The sequence below is a fragment of the Lotus japonicus genome, chromosome 1 (assembly GCF_012489685.1).
Source record: "Lotus japonicus ecotype B-129 chromosome 1, LjGifu_v1.2".
Lineage (NCBI taxonomy): Eukaryota > Viridiplantae > Streptophyta > Magnoliopsida > Fabales > Fabaceae > Lotus > Lotus japonicus.
The window spans coordinates 106,339,179-106,355,533 of NC_080041.1; the positions used below are offsets into that span (position 1 = coordinate 106,339,179).

The 16,355-nt window shown below is 34.6% G+C and overlaps 2 protein-coding genes across 2 annotated transcripts; both read left to right on the forward strand.

Moving 5' to 3' along the window:
* Positions 1-3,306: 3,306 nt before the first annotated feature.
* On the forward strand, positions 3,307-4,108 carry LOC130732386 (zinc finger protein ZAT11-like). The gene has a single exon (XM_057584443.1). The coding sequence runs from the start codon at positions 3,440-3,442 to the stop codon at positions 3,980-3,982; it is 543 nt and encodes a 180-aa protein (XP_057440426.1). The 5' UTR covers positions 3,307-3,439; the 3' UTR covers positions 3,983-4,108.
* Positions 4,109-6,115: 2,007 nt separating this feature from the next.
* Positions 6,116-10,717, forward strand: LOC130728821 (uncharacterized). Its single transcript, XM_057580393.1, has 6 exons — positions 6,116-6,275; positions 6,396-6,491; positions 8,536-9,867; positions 9,965-10,039; positions 10,126-10,324; positions 10,447-10,717. Exons 2-6 carry the CDS (start codon positions 6,489-6,491, stop codon positions 10,515-10,517), a joined length of 1,680 nt encoding a protein of 559 aa, XP_057436376.1. The 5' UTR covers positions 6,116-6,275; positions 6,396-6,488; the 3' UTR covers positions 10,518-10,717.
* The last annotated feature ends 5,638 nt before the right edge of the window (positions 10,718-16,355 follow it).

Consider the following 16,355-nt stretch of genomic DNA (forward strand, 5'->3'; position numbering starts at 1 on the left):
TTAAGAAGAAAAAAAACATTTTTTTTGTAATTTTAAAAAAAATCATCACTGTTTAAAAAATAAAAAATAAATTTCCAACTTCTTGTTTTATTTATTTATTTATTTTAAATTGTAATTTAAAAAATAAAAACATAAAATATTTCTAAGCTGTTTTGAGATTTTGATTTTAAAAAATCATCACTGTTTTCAAAATCATGTTATAACAAACAAGTTTTAAATTTTCTCATTTTTAAAACCAAAAAAGTTTTCAAAAAGTATGATTTAAGCCTGCCTTTTTAAACTTTTTCCTGTTTTATTTTATTTTCTGTCAAGCCGATTGAAAAAGAAAACAAGCAACTCTTATCTATTATTTTGGTTTTTTTTAAAGAAAATTGACTCCTAAATTTTTTTGGTTTGACACATGTGTCCTCCTTCGAAAGTAATCATGTTCGAAATTGACTCCTTAATTTGATTGCTAAATTCGACATCAAAATTGCGAAAAATAAAGTAAAATAAATTAAATTGTATAATGACCGAGTAAATTATATGTAGGGATGCTAATGAAGCAGCGTATTGTCTTACTGGTTTGGGTGCTTGCCTCCAATGCCCTTACACCCGTCTTGAGGTCCCTCCTCAGAAGCTTTGTCCCATCTTAGCTAGAGACTTATTAGCCTTGTAGCTTTTCTTTCTTATCTTTTAATTTTCCGATGTATCAAAAAAAAAACTAAGAGTAAAATTATGAGAAAAAACGAAATCAAAATCACTTAAATTAAAGGAGGAAAAACTGCAATTAAACTAAATGGAAACAAGGGAAAACCGAAGATAGAACCAAAAGTAACATGCACCATGTGTGAAGTACATGGTTACTATGTATTTGGTCTAATTAATAATGTGGTCTACCTCTAATTAAGCATACTCAACTAACTATATCTACCAACAACTGTAGTGCTAAGATTCTTTTGAACACATTATAAATCGAAAGTGTGAATGAAAAATGTTGATTAGATAGTACTAGTACAACAACTTCTAGATGGCAGCCGTAAAGATTAATGTATTTTTTATATTGAAGTGCACGGCATTGTATTTGGAAATTTCCTTCTACACTTGATGACTAATTAAGGACAATGATAAATTAATTAAGAGACTTAACATAGTGGTTTAACATTCTATCTTCTAATTAGTAAGTAGTTGGGGGTTTATCATTTCGTCCTCTAATTTTGTGAATAAAAAAACTCATTACCCAAGTTTTTGTCACTTGGTGCCTTATCCGTAGAGTGAAAATTAGTCTCAAAATTATTAGTTGTGCGGATAATTGATTATGATCCAAAATGACAATGATAAATTAATCCAATGTGTGAATACATATGGCTGATGGTTCAAATACAATCATCTAATATATCCTAAGTGACATCATGTAGCTAAGTTAAATTAGTTGGTTGTTGATTGCATATATACTAATCTCATGGAAAATGCCGTTTTTTTATTTCTTTGACAGGTGTAAACTTATTTTGAAAGTTGTGGCGGTCTCTCTTAATACTGTATATGATTTCTTTAAGTTCAATTTTGTGTCATCCCTTTCAAAAAAAAAATGTGTCGCGGATCAGCCTTAGTTTGCATGCCCCTATATATAAAGGGATTTAAATAATGTATTTTAATTATTTTCACTCCCAAGTAAGTTAAATATTATAGGTAGCTCAATTGATAATATAAATTAAATGTGTAAGAATAGTTTTCAGATTTGACCTCGCACGATATACTTAGAAGGAGGGTTGGAATAAAAAGCTTTAAGTGGACTAAATTATGAATCTAAAATAATCAGTATTCAAATATAACGAATATGAGATGATTTATATAAAAAAAGTTAAATATTGCAAATTGCAAAAGGAATGAACTCACCAATATTATAAGTTCACACCAAACTCATTAACAAAGTTACATAAACCTTTCACCAGCAGAAATTTTTTTCTTTTTTCACCAAAGAGAAATTGTATCTTCTTTTAATTGATTTGAATTTTTTTATTATGCTCAACGTTCCGCGCGCATGTTTTCTAGATGACTTACAAGTCAGCTTCACCATGTTGGTCAGATCATTATTCTCAATCAACCATCTTCCAACTCAGGTCATCAGCAAGCTGTTTCCTTTTTCATACCATTCTATCACTAACATCGATCCACATAACCAGAAACAATAGGTAAGTAAGTGGTATAAAAATTTAACACATAATTAGCAAAATTAACAATAACTTAAGTCAAATCAAGTGGTATAAAGTTTGATTTTCTTTAAGTAATGTCTATGTTCAAGTCTTGTGTACACAAACAGAACCAGAAAAATAGATATAGGAGGCGAGGAAAAATTTAACATATTAAACAAAATTAGCATTGATTATTTAAAGTATGTACTATGTAGTATAAAATTTTGAGGGATTAAATACATTAATTGAGGACACTTTTATTAAGGACTTTTTTTTAGACGACTTACATTTTAATTCTAATTCTGTTCTTGCTTGTGTATGTAAATAATTCTCAATAGAGAGTTCATCCACCAAAATATAGATGTTCACAGCTTGAACATAATTGTTTTTCATTGACATTATTTGTCATAAAATAGAAAAAACAGTATAGAAATTTTAAAGAGGAGAAATACAACATTTTTATGCTATTCTATTAAACGAATTTCATTTCCATGTACATACCCTTGATCCTTGCCTTAGAATTCTGCATCAAAGATTTTAACAATATTCTAACATAGTTTTCAGTAATAATACTAGTGCCGCCCCCCAATACTTACTAGGACTCATTCCGCCTTGTTTGGCTCATCACATCTGTCATGCTTACAACAGCATCCTTCAGCTCCTTTCACACCAAACAACTCCTAAGTCCTAATTAAGTAAGTAGCCTCCCTATCTCAGTTCAACGCCTCAAATTAATTGCTTTAATTATTGCAGCAATCACACTTTTTTTTATATCTTATGTCCATATTCTCCTCCATAAGAGACAAAGTTATTCGAGTCAGGAACATCCACATCCTGGTGGATTTGGACATCCTGGTGGATTTGGACGTTAGCTATTTTAGGAAAGTTTTTTATTTTTATTTTATATTAACAAGACTCAAACCTGAGACTTTACTTAAAAAGAATCAAGTATGTACCACCTGAACCGAACGCATATTAGTTGCAACTGTCACACTTGCTTGTTTTACAAGTCATTCAAAGTCACAATAATAGTATGTGGCAACATACATGCACATCACAAAATGTCAACTATCATAAGTGTTCAACACTCTCAAGCTAAACCAGCTACAAGCTTTAACACCCTTTATAAATACCAAACGTTTCAGAGCCTCCTAGAGTTCCAATATTAATTCCACACTTCTTCATTTCTCTTTTCACACCTCCAAAAAACAGAATACCCCCTGCATATTTCAATTTTGTTTTGGTGAGTTAGTTCAATTTACTGTGCCATGAAGAGAGAAAGAGAAATTGATAGCATGACCATGGCAAATTGCTTGATGCTGCTTTCTCAAGGAGGTGAATTTGAAACCACCACCACCTCCACCTACTCCCCTAGCCGTGTCTTTGAATGCAAAACATGCAACAGGCAATTTTCTTCTTTTCAAGCACTCGGTGGGCATAGGGCAAGTCACAAAAAACCAAGGTTGATGGCAGGAAATGGAGACATGGAATTGCTTCATGGTTCATCATCACCTCCAAAGCCTAAGACTCATGAATGCTCAATTTGTGGGTTGGAGTTTGCAATAGGACAAGCCTTAGGAGGACACATGAGAAGGCACAGAGCTGAAAATTTGAGTGGAAACATGATGCAGAGTTCTACTACTATGAGTTGTAGTAGTGGTGGTAGCAGTCTTGATTCATCACCAAAGAATGTTATGAAAGCTTACAAGAAGATAGTTTTGGCTTTGGATTTGAACTTGACACCTTTTGAGAATGATTTGGAGTTTTTGAAGATTGGAAAGGCCACTGGTTTGGTTGATTATTTGCATTGAGTATTGTTGATTAAAATTGGAGAGATATAGCTAGTGTGGACCATAGATAGATTAATTTTATTTGTTTGTCTTTTATATACACACTTTTTTGGAATCATACAGTATGAAATATCGTTCATTATATAATTTCTTGAGCATAATTAGATCTTTATCTTATGTTTTTTTTTCTTCATCGGAAAATAATCTTTATCTTATGTTGAGTCAAAGAAAAAAAAAAACAAAACTTCGTGTAACATGAAAACCAAGCCATGTACGTCCCTTCAACTAAATTTGTTTTAAGGATTCCTAGGCATTAACCAATACATAGAGGAAGAAGAAGTAATGGACCAAAGTTACAAAATTACGAAACCAGATGACAAAAATATGAAAAATAAAGTTTTTTTTTGAATCACTAAAATAGAGAAAATAAGTTTACGATAAATAAAGTACAGACCAAAATCCTTGAGTTACTACTTACTTGATTAGAGGATTAAAAATGAAATTTGTTCATTATATTATCTTTATTTTGATCATTAGTTTTTTTCTTCTTCTTATTTTTGACTCTGGAATTTTTCATTTCAAACTATTGGTTTTTTTTTAACATTCAAACTATTGGTGAAACTCATAAAAGTATTTTTCACATCCATAAGTTGCAAAAAATAGTACTTATATTTTAGAATAATTATAAGATTTTAATTTAATATATTTCCTGCTTTCTAATCATTTTTAGAATACTCCTAAAAAGTTAGTATCATTTTGCAAATTCAAGACAATATTAATTATTGCATACTTTCTTAGAAATTATATTCCCTATATTCATTTAATTAACATTACAAAGGGTCGTTTTAGAGTAAAAAATTAAGTTGGTCACAATCCCAGCACCAAATAGTCAGTTTTGGCTTACGTTAGAGTAAACTTGGATCGCAGCCCACAATTCCCTCAGCCCATCTGCCTTTGTCGTCCCTCCTTTTCCGCCATGAGATTCTCTCCACCCGCCGTTCATATAAGCCATCTTCCTCCTTACTCCCCCAAATCCTCACCCCTTTCCCTCACTCCCCCACACCTGCCACCTACCACCTCCTCCGCCGTATATGCCGCTTCGACCACCACTCCTATCTCATGTACTCACAAGTGATGCTACTTCACTTGATTTTGGGTATGCTTATCTTTATTAACTTGTTTATAAAAAGAGTGTTGCTATTAGATATGACACCATTCTCACATGACTTGCACTACACATGTATACATAAAAGACAAAAGCAAAAGCCGGGATAAAAGAAAAGAGAGAAGGGAAGACAAAAGATAGAAATTACAATGGGTCGTGTGTGTAGTGCAGAAATTTTGTGGTGCAAAGTAGCATTTTTGTTATAAGAAAGTGCTCAAGTTTGATCTTTGGTAAAGTTCTCTTCTTTTTCTTTTTCTTTTTTAAACTAATGAATGTTTTTCACTTTTTCTTGTAATATAGTAAAAAAAGAGATTTATGGATAAATAATTTATAACTGAGATAAATAACATATCAATAATAAATGAAACTGTCAGTTTAAATAATCAGAGTAACATATTCTCAATATGGATCATTTATACCAAATAAAATATGGATGCATTCATCTTAAAATTTACTGAAAAACATTTATTTCATTCAAAACAAAAATAACATGTTTACACTATTTTTTTGGTTACAATAGTTAAAAATCTTTTGCTCTTGTAACAAAAAAAAAATAGTTAAAAAATTCAATACATCACTTTGAAGTTTGAATACTATACCTTAAATTAATATCAATTAAATATAGTAAATATAAATTAATTACATTTTACAAGTGCACTCAAGCTTAATAAGAAGTGTTGTGTCCTTTCAATTGGGGAAGCAAACTTCAATTATTTTTTAAAACTAAATAGCAGCCAATCACACCACGCCACGTCAGAATAATTATAAATGCCAAAGACACATCCAACGTATCATGAAACTCTACATGAAACCTCACCAGATGCTACAAATTCCAATCAATGTCCAACTAAGCACTCATTCCACGGTCCAGATTTCCCAAACGAACCACCAAAAGAAAGAAACCGTGACACGTGTACGGCAGATACTCCTCTAGAAAAATAGTAACGCTACGCAGCATCGCACTATATCTTCGTCGATATCCACATTCCTCACTCTCTAAACCTCATTCGTAATCCCAACACACAGTAACGGCGGAGCGCCTCCGCCGGAAAAACCTCCGGCGAAAGTTCCGGTCTGGTGCTCCGTTACCTTCTCCGTTCTCCTTCGCGATCGAAGCTTCAATCGCTCGGTTCCGTTTTCCCATTCCAGGTTTCTATTTTTGCTGTTGATTGTTTGTTGTTTTTTTGCATTTTGGTTTTGATCAAGATCGGAGGTTTTGATTTTGTGCTGAAGTGAAGTGTTGATCTCTCTGTGGGTTTTGTGATGCAGTTGATCGAGTTCGGAGGTTTTGATTTTATGCTGTGGCGGTTTCTTTGCATTCTCCAGTGAGTGGTGGCACTTTGAATTGTTGAATCGTTTGAAATGGTAGGTTTACGAGACTAGCAAGGTGTTTACATGATGCAAATGTAGGTTTTGTGGTTTTGCATGATGCTGATATATGAGTTTTGTCACTGCCTGGTTCTGCATGATGGAAAAATCATTTATCTGAAGGATGTTTGAAATTTATTTATTCATTTTAGAGTGAACAGATTAACTGTTGTTGTTTGCACTTGATGATTTTGTTAGTGTATTCAAATGGTAAAGATGTTTAAGCTCTTGCTTTTGACAGTGTGTAGTTCTATGAAGCTGCATTGGAGTATCACTATGTTACTGTTTACAAATGGGCTAACTTATCTGGTTATTCCTAAATTTTATTGTAGATGTGAAACAGCAATATGAAGGTTATTGATGTTGTGATTAGTGCATGTGTGAAATGGATTCTGGATGCCCATTTTGTGAAAATTCATTATTTGTTTCTATCTAGTGTTTCAAGCTGTGAGGGATTGATAGAGATTTTAGTTTAGGAAGTTTTGGTTTGAGATACACCAAACTACACCCATTGACAAGTATCTGTTACATTCTTGTTAACAACTCTCCTAATATCTTACTTTGATGATGGGTTCTGTGATTTGCGACTATTAGTTTTTGACCTGTAATCAGTAACCATCAATCTTTGACTCAAAATCCACTCGTGGAATCCCATAACTTATTTCCTGAAATGAACTGTGGGTTCTCATGAAGTAATTACTTGTTTTGGAAAAAGTTAGATTTTTATTCAAATACACTGAATCTCTCATAACTGATTTTCCTTCTGGTTAATTTCTGTGTTGGAAACCTAATCCCACGCTATTTTCACCTGGGGCGTCCAAGGGGTCAGATTGATTTTACCTTTTCCTTCTTGGAAATCCCTGGGGTAAGATTGACTTAGTTTCTGCTGGAATAGCCATGGGCTTGACTTCACCGGGATAGCCATGGGCCATGTTGAATCTTGAACTTGAACTTTTCGTGGGTGACTCATCAGGGGTGGCCTAATAACGAATCTAAGATAGGTTATGATACCATATTTGAATTTGGGCAGGGCTTAACTCAATCCTAAAAGCTATCTCAAAGGATGAGGCTTGCCAAGTCCTTACAAGGGATACTTAAGTTATCTCTCTCGTCAATGTAGAACCTTAAAAGTTTACTAGTCATAAATAATTGTCAGACATAATTTATTTGCTACTCTGTGGTTTGAATCCGTGAGTAACTTTAGGATCAGACAATTGTAGTTTTTCAGTTGAAATCGTTTATTAGACAGTCAGTTAAGGAGGGGGGGCTAGAGGCTATGATTAACAGGAGAAAAGGAAGAGTGAGTGAGTCTTTGGTCTTGAAGAAGTATTGTGGATGGGTGAGACCAGGCTCTCGGATACCTGGGATGTAGACTAGAGAGGAGATGCATTTTCGTCATGCATTTTTGGTCTGAACTTGTATCACATTGATCCTGGTCAGAGAACATTATTACTGGAATACGTGTTGTTATTTTTCCCATTTCTGATCTTGTTCTGCAATTCTGTGACAAAATGTGTTTGATGGAATGCCTACAGTGTGGGCATTTCAATTATTAAATGGAAACCTATTTTGTAGGAGATTATTCAAATTTGTTTCATTAGAAACTTTGGGAAGTTTTTATGATTTCATGAAATTGGATTGTGGTTTGATTTCTATGGTTGGTTCCATTGTTTAATGCTTACTGACCACTCTTTTGAGATTCGAGGTCATATATGGAATGGATTTATATGATAGCCATAAAATATTATTGATTGAATTTCTAAAATTGTCTGTATATTTGATTACTGGCTTGTCTGTTTTACATCAATCAGCGTGCTTGTTAGATGTGATTTGAAGCATGATGTTTCATGCCAATGGGCTTCATAAGTGTACTCTTAGTCATCTGAGTATGCATATAAGGAAAGCTAAGGAGCACATTTAAGATAAACTTACAAGAAATTTCTTCTGTGGTTCTTGTTTTTTGGTTCTTCAACAGTCCGTCTTTTTTTTTTAATATTGCAAGTTCTTTTAGACAAGCATGCTAACATATGATTCTTTGCAGTCTTTTCAGCATAAAAGCTTTTGGATGCCGCGGGATGCTGGCTGCTTGGCTGAAGAAAATGTTGGATATGAGAACTCTTCCAGAATTGAACCAAAGCGGAGTCATCAGTGGTTTATGGATACAGGCGAATCAGAAGTATTCAGCAACAAAAAACAAGCAGTTGAAGCTGTTAGTGACAGGCCAGTATCAGGAGTTTCACATGTGAATGTTTCTCAATGGGACACCAATTCAGGGTTTCATTCAGTCACAGGTCAATTTTCTGATCGTCTCTTTGGATCTGATGTACGGAATGTCAATTTGGTTGATAAAAACATGCCATCAATTGGAAGTGGAAATCTGAACATGGGAAGGAAAGATTTTGGGAATCAATATGGTAATGATCCATCTATGGGATTGTCAATTACCATTCCAGACCCTTCATCATGTCTGAATTTTGGTGGCATCAGAAAAGTTAAAGTTAATCAAGTTAGAGATTCTGATAATTGTATGCCTCCTGCATCCACAGGGCACTCCTATACTAGGGCTGATAACAGTGCAATTTCAATAGGCAATGGCTACAATAAAAATGATGACAATATTTCATTGGGTCCTACTTATAACAATGAAGATGAGAACTCTATTGCTATGGGGACCAGAATAAGCAAGAATGGTGACAATCTTCTTCCAATGGGCCACACTTTCATTAAAGGGGATGGGGGTTTTATGTTGATGGGCCACAACTATGGCAAGGGAGACGAAAGTATCTTATCTATGGGTCAGCCATTTGACAGGGAAGATGGACGTTTCATATCCATGGGTCAGTCATATGAAAAGGAACATGGCAACTTGATATCTCTGAATACCTCATATACCAAGGAGAATGAGAGCTTTATATCAATTGGTCCAACCTTTGGTAAATCAGGAGAAGCTTTCATAACTGTTGCTCCTTTAGATGTATCAACGGTTCCATACGATACAGGAGATTCTAGCTCTTTACCTGTAGGTCAAAACCACAATAAGGGTCAGAGCAGTACCATATCTTTTGGACCTTTTCATGATGACCCTGAACCAAATCCCTCTGGTGGAATCATTAGTAACTATGATCTGTTGATGGGCAACCAGAACTCGTCTCAAGATTTGGATAGCCAGAAGGATCTGACTGAGTTAAACTCTGAGCAACTTGTAAATAGCATCCCAAAACCTAATACTAAAACTGATTCCAACCTTAAGAACAAAGAGCCAAAGTCAACAAAGAAGGCTCCTTCTAACAATTTTCCTTCAAATGTCAAGAGTTTGTTGTCAACTGGTATTTTTGATGGTGTTCGGGTGAAATATGTTTCATGGTCACGCGAGGTAAAATGGGTTTCTATTTTATCTTGCTTTATTTTTAAGCTGCTTTAGTTGCTTAGTATACTAACTTTTTAAATATATTTTATATTCTATTTGGTAGAAAAATCTTCAAGGAACCATAAAAGGGACTGGGTACTTGTGTTCATGTAATGACTGTAACTCTAAGGAGTCGAAGGTTAGCATATCATTTAATATCACTTAGATTCTGATAATCTGCTTAATTCAAGCAATATTGCTCATATTTTAAACTCTGTCATGAAGCCTCTTAATGCATATGAGTTTGAGCGTCATGCTGGTGCCAAGACAAAACACCCTAACAATCACATATACTTCGAGAATGGAAAAACCATCTATGCTGTTGTTCAAGAGCTGAAAAACACTCCTCAGGAGATGCTTTTTGAGGCAATTCAGCAGGTGACTGGCTCCCTCATCAATCAAAAGAACTTTCGTATTTGGAAAGGTAACAAGATTTTTTCAGTTTGCATGTCTTGCCTTCTTGATTCGATTGTTTATGCTCAGATATAGAAGTGACATAAATTCTTCAATGTTTTTCTTATTCTAATCTATTTTTACTCTTATCAGCTTCATATCAAGCTGCTACTCGGGAGCTGCAGCGTATCTATGGAAAGGATGAAGTGACCATACCATCATGAGTTCAGTTTTCTTCTTGGAAGTTCAAAACAGTGGTAGATATGTAATCTGTTCATAGTGAATCAATGGCAGCTTCATAGTTTATAAGACTATTTAAAATTGAAAAGTTTTAGTTGATGCTTTAATTATGGAAATTAAGATGTCTTTTTTTGTAGGAACTTGATTGCTTTAATTATGGAAGTTAAGATGCCTTTTTGTGGTATAGTATCATCTTTCTCTCGCAATTTGCCAATATCTCATTATCTTTGTTAAATCCATTTCAAACCACAACCCTTTGTGAAATCTTAGAGAGGGTCTATTCCATATTTGGTCGGAAATGTCTATTTTGGGGTGGTAACTCATCCCAACTCATTTATTATCTTTAAGAAAAGGTATCAGCTTAGATCCTCTCCACTAGATCGCTCTCCAGCCGCCTACAGCACAATCTTGGCCATTGATTTTTTTAGAAATATCTTCCTCAAAGCTTCAGCGATAACACACCTTGCCTTGCGACCTCAATCTTACACCAACCATCTAAACCTGAAAAACTTGAAGGCTTTACATTCCTTAGCCGTTATGTTAAACCTTCTTTTCAGGTTGAAGCAGGTTCGGTCGTAGTGTCTGAAGAATGTGAAGACTTTTGGAGTATTTAGTTTTCCATTCAGTTTTAGTGCTCTGTTTGTGTCTTTTGGTAGGTTTGGGCTCTTTTTGTGTCTTTCCCAAATCGTTTACTTTGTCTTATGAGTCATTTTAATTAGGAAAACATGTTCATAGTTTTATTCCTAGTCGTGTCAACAGTTAAACCACATTTTTTTCTTTAGTTCACTTTGAGGAATTTGTTTCTAATCATATTGTGCCCACCTTAGGATCAAGATATCATGTCACTTTTTTAGCAATGATATTCTCAACATACTTGGGTGTTTTTAATGAAAAATTGATCTGACTTTTTTATGTCTTCTGGTCCTTTTATCATGAAATAAAAAAAATAGTTTGGTACTCCAATTTGCGTTATGCATAGTGTGATAATGCCCATGAAACCAGTTCAAAATTTTATAGAGCTGTCCATGCCATTTTGCATCAAACATTTTGTGTTTGTACACCTTAGTCGAAAGGATTTATTAAACTTATAAATCGACTTATTGAAACCACACACTCTTACATACATAATGGTAATATTCCTCATCATTTTTTAGATGCTGTTGTGCTTACAACTTGTGATCCTATCAATTAGATGCCCTCATATGTTCTTAACAACTAACTTTCTCCTCTTCCCATATATTCCCCTAGCTGTCTCTCCTTCCTTATACCTCTTTAGGTCTGCATATTTATCTTGTCTTGTTTACTGTCTGTCTTGACTACCTTACGCCTTCCGCCACCTCTTACCATTACTGATGTTCACCAACCAGAAATTCCTCAATAATCATAAACCTTCTTTATTCGAACACATTTTAATTGACTAATTTTTTTTTTCCTTAAACATGTTTTTGTAACAAAGAAAGCAAATATAAAACGCTATTGATAAATGTTAGATTTTGCTTGAACTTAATGTATTAGATATTGTTCAAAAGGAATTAGAGTCATGTGGATATGACTTTTTTTGTTGAAAATACTAGAATTGTTATATTTAATGTTAAGTGTAAGTTTAGAGTAAACTGATGAGTTTTTATAGTTTTTTTCTATTTTGATTGGTGAACATTAATTCCTCTTCTTTTCTCTATATTACAGAGCTAAAATGAGTTTGAAGCATTGAGAAAAAATTGTGAGCATTTAGAATTAATGTGAGAGTGAGGCATGAAAGAAGAAAAAAAGTTATATTGTTGTCAAGAGAGTGTGTGTGCAAAGCAATCGGAGCGCGTGGGCATGAAAAACATTGAAGACAACTTTAAAATGTGATTTTAGACGCGAATTCAATGTGAGAATAGAAATCATGTCGTGCAAGCTAATGTTGGATTCACTCTCACTTTGAGGAATCAAGAGCTAGATCAATTTGCTTCAATGGAGCTCTTCCTTTTCTCTCTTGGTTTATATTTTTGCTTTGTTTTGATCATGTGTAGCTCAACTTGTTAAGTTAGAGAAAAGCAATTTTAGTATAAACTTCATGTAATGAGTATTCCTTCTCAATTCGACTTTCTATCTCCTAGTTAAGTGATTATTTATATGCTTAATGCATTTCTTAGATTGATCGCCCTACAATTGATATTAGGTTCAATTTCACAATTGGGAAATTGGATTGAAATTGGAGAATCATTCTCTATACTTGCTGGATTCCCTATTGGGTCCTATAAATCACTATAATAGTATAGAGATTTATAAGGATTTAAGTTTTCTAATATTGAACAAATTATATGAAATTAAATTTAATCTAATCTTTTGAACACGAACTTTAATATAATTCTTTTCTCAAATTGAGAGAGTTTAATTACATGAAGAGATGTGTTTAAGAGGATTCTAGCCCTAAACAAGTTATTTACATTATCACCTCTGCATCTTTGGAATGTATGGGTTAGGGTGGGGGTTTGCTCAGTTGCTGTTGTGAGATGGGGTTTGCTGTGTGTTGCAGATGATGAGATGGTGTGATGGAGGTGTCAGGAGAGTATGGGTTACAAGGTTAGATTCAAGTTTACAGTAAATTGGGGTTTGAAGATAATGATGAATAAAATATTTTCAGAAACATTATAAAAAATAGATTAGATCAGGTTTTTATTAAGATTAGGAAGTATTAATGATTAGTTTAGGTTTTGTATTAAGATTATATTAAGTTTTTATTTTTAATTTATGATTTGGAAATAAAAAATGAAGTTTTGAAATTTTTCAATTAAAAAAAAATTAAAATGCCACGTGGAAAAGGTGAGTAGACTAAAATTGAAGCCACATCACTGTCTGTCACCCTTTGTCCTTTATTGGATTAAAAAAAAAATTACAGGGACCCAATTTGATGCGAAAGTTTTACAGGTCCTGTAACTGATTCCCTTTACAATTTCAGGGGTCTTATGATATATTAAGCCTTTAAAAAAAAGTAACAATTTTTTTTTTATTAAATTATTGAATTTTAAAAGAAATAAAAAATGATAAGTTATAAGCAATCCACTATAAACTTATTATGAAACACTTAAATTCTAATCAAATAAATTTATTACTAATAAATAATTGAAATGTATTTCTAAAGATATTATTTCTAAATACAATAATTCCAGCCTCATACTTTTTTTCAACATACACATATTGTTACTTGATACTATATTCAAATGAAATAGAGAAAATTATCCACCAACCTGAACAAAAACATTCCCTCATCATACTTTAACATGTTCACTTTCAAACCACCTAGTTCCACAGCATAAAACTTGTTATCATGAAAAGCCACATTGGAGTAGACCTTATCACTTGTGTGGTAACCTTTCCATGTAGTGTCTCCCATCTTGCACCACCCAAGGTCACCCTTGTAAGTGACTAGGCGGGGTTCATGTTGGGACACATGGAAATTGTGAAAGCTACAAGTGTGTGCATGCCAAAGCAATCATCACCCTTGGAACAAAGCGAACACGACACCGTTCTAATAGAAGGCAGGTTAAGGCGAAGCTTTGAAAAGAGGTTGAGGATGAAGAGACTTTGACCAGATCTGAGGATCAACCACCCTTTTGAGGACCCTACGATTGAGGTGTTTTGCAAAGGGTCGAAGGGTTTGTAAATATTGTGGGCTTGCTTGTCTGTGGTGCTTATAACCTAAATAAAAATATTTAGTAGACACCTAAATACACCAAAATTAAATGATAAAGAAAAAGAGTAGAGAGGTAAGTGATGGAATTAATTAATATATTGTCTCGCTCGTGGCACCAATTAAATATTGCATGTAAATTGATAAATATATTTGGTGTGTATGAATTTGATAATTATAAACTTACATGGATACTATATTGATATGGATTCATTTCATTAGGCAGATATAGAAAAGAGACACAAGTTACTGTTGGTCAATCTGCAAGTGCACAGATATCTCCGGGTTTTAAATATCGAACCACAGGGATTGTGAGTGACTAAATTCAGTTCAAGTCTTGAGTATGAAGGTTTGTTTTATTGAAATGGAGATATGTCGATGTAGTAAAGATAAAATAAACAAAAACGCAGAAAAGACATGCTTTGGGTTCTTGCTCAACTAGTCAATTCAAGCACATCATTCTAAGCACATGTTCTCATGAATCTCTCCTTGATGCTATAGCCTAGTTACTCACTTATTGATTCCTCACATAAGCAATTCTCCCATACTAAAAGCTAAGCCCAATTCCTTCGTACTTAGTCATTTATATGAGGTTTTAGATCATGCAATTTCAGGCCAACAAACCCCAACCCTTCCTCTATTCCTAGTAGCAAGCAAAGAAGGGGTAATCCCAAATCGGTTCCCTAATCTATAACAAACTTCCGTTCTGATTATAGAAAAGCAAAAAGCAAGCATGCATACAAGCTTAGATTGAAATTCAGAATATGGGATTCAAGGAAAGAAGAAGATCATGTGGGAAAGAACTTAAGATTATAACCCAAATATGAAAAGTCTTACATGAAAACCAAAGCATAAGAAGAGAGATTAGCCAAGCATAAGAACCTGAATTACAAGCTTGGAAGCCTTCTCTCACTCTCCTAGATGTTCCTCTCCTTCTAAACTTATGTAAAAATGGAATGGGTATCAAAGATTACAAAAGAAAACCACTAAAAACCTATTTATAGGCAAAAGGGGTGAGTTTACTGCCATCAGGGCGCTCAAGCGCCAGACCAGGGCGCTCAAGCGCCATCATCAGATGCTGGCAGAAAACACCTACTGTTTAGCTGGCGCTCAGGCGCCAGACAGGGGTGCCTGAGCGCCCGTGCTCGCCCAAAAACTCCTTAAACTTCATTTTAAATCCACTTTAATGCCTTCTTCATGACTCCAAGCCTCTTGACCTTCCCTTTTCTTCAGTTTTCACCTGCTTAATCTCATCAAAGCTCAAGGAAAAATATCAAGATACTCAAAGGGTTATTAGCACAAAGGCTCCAAGACAAGTGGAAATTACCTAAGACTCCCAATCTTTCCTAAAATGCAATAAAAGTCCCTAAAAGCTATGAAATTACTAAACTAATGCAAATGCACAAATAAAAGTAAAAATGCATGAGAATGCATGATGTAACACCCCGATTTCGGTGGCGTCACTTTAGTAACCAAAAAGAAAACAAAAGCGGAAAAACGTGAATATTTTTTTTTTCGATATTTGTTTTGAGTAAATAAAAGACTTGTCGAATTTAAAGACGCATCGACGAAAGATAAACAAGACTAATATACAAATATATATACAATCCCCACAGTAAACAGCATGCCACGTCACGAGTAACCTCTAGTGACGGGAAAGTAGTGCCTGACGGCAAATATGTACAGAACAAAATATAAGGTCAGTATTCTGAATACAGTCCTCCAAAAAGAAAGTAGGTCAACCCAAAACAGCCCGAAGACCTCCTAGTCCGACCAACTCCCTGTGATTCCCGTAAAGAGAACCACACAAAAAGCTAAAGGTCGGGGACCTACCCTGTCCCAAAATGAGAAAAACTGAAGATCAGAGTCACGACGCTACTCCTACCCTAATCCTGACTAGAGGAGTACAACACACCACTCCCAGCTACGCATCACCATGGTCATCGTCTGAATCTGAATCCAAGACGATCAGGTCAATGACTGCATCGGTCCTCACAGCGGGTCCTACGGGTACTGTACCCGATCCCAGATCAACAGCAGCCGCGACGGTGGGTGAGCTAGAATCAGATGAAGCCCCTCCTACAGGCAACTCCTCCGAAGGGTCCTCCTCGTCCTCAGGCGACGGTGGTGGTGGTGCTACGACTCC

Coding starts and splice junctions, on each gene's coding strand:
- LOC130732386 (XM_057584443.1), top strand. CDS start 3,440: ATGAAGAGAGAAAGAGAAATTGATAGCATGACCATGGCAAATTGCTTG.
- LOC130728821 (XM_057580393.1), top strand. Junction 9,868..9,964: donor ATGTTTCATGGTCACGCGAG/GTAAAATGGGTT, acceptor TCTATTTGGTAG/AAAAATCTTCAAGGAACCAT. Junction 10,325..10,446: donor GAACTTTCGTATTTGGAAAG/GTAACAAGATTT, acceptor TACTCTTATCAG/CTTCATATCAAGCTGCTACT.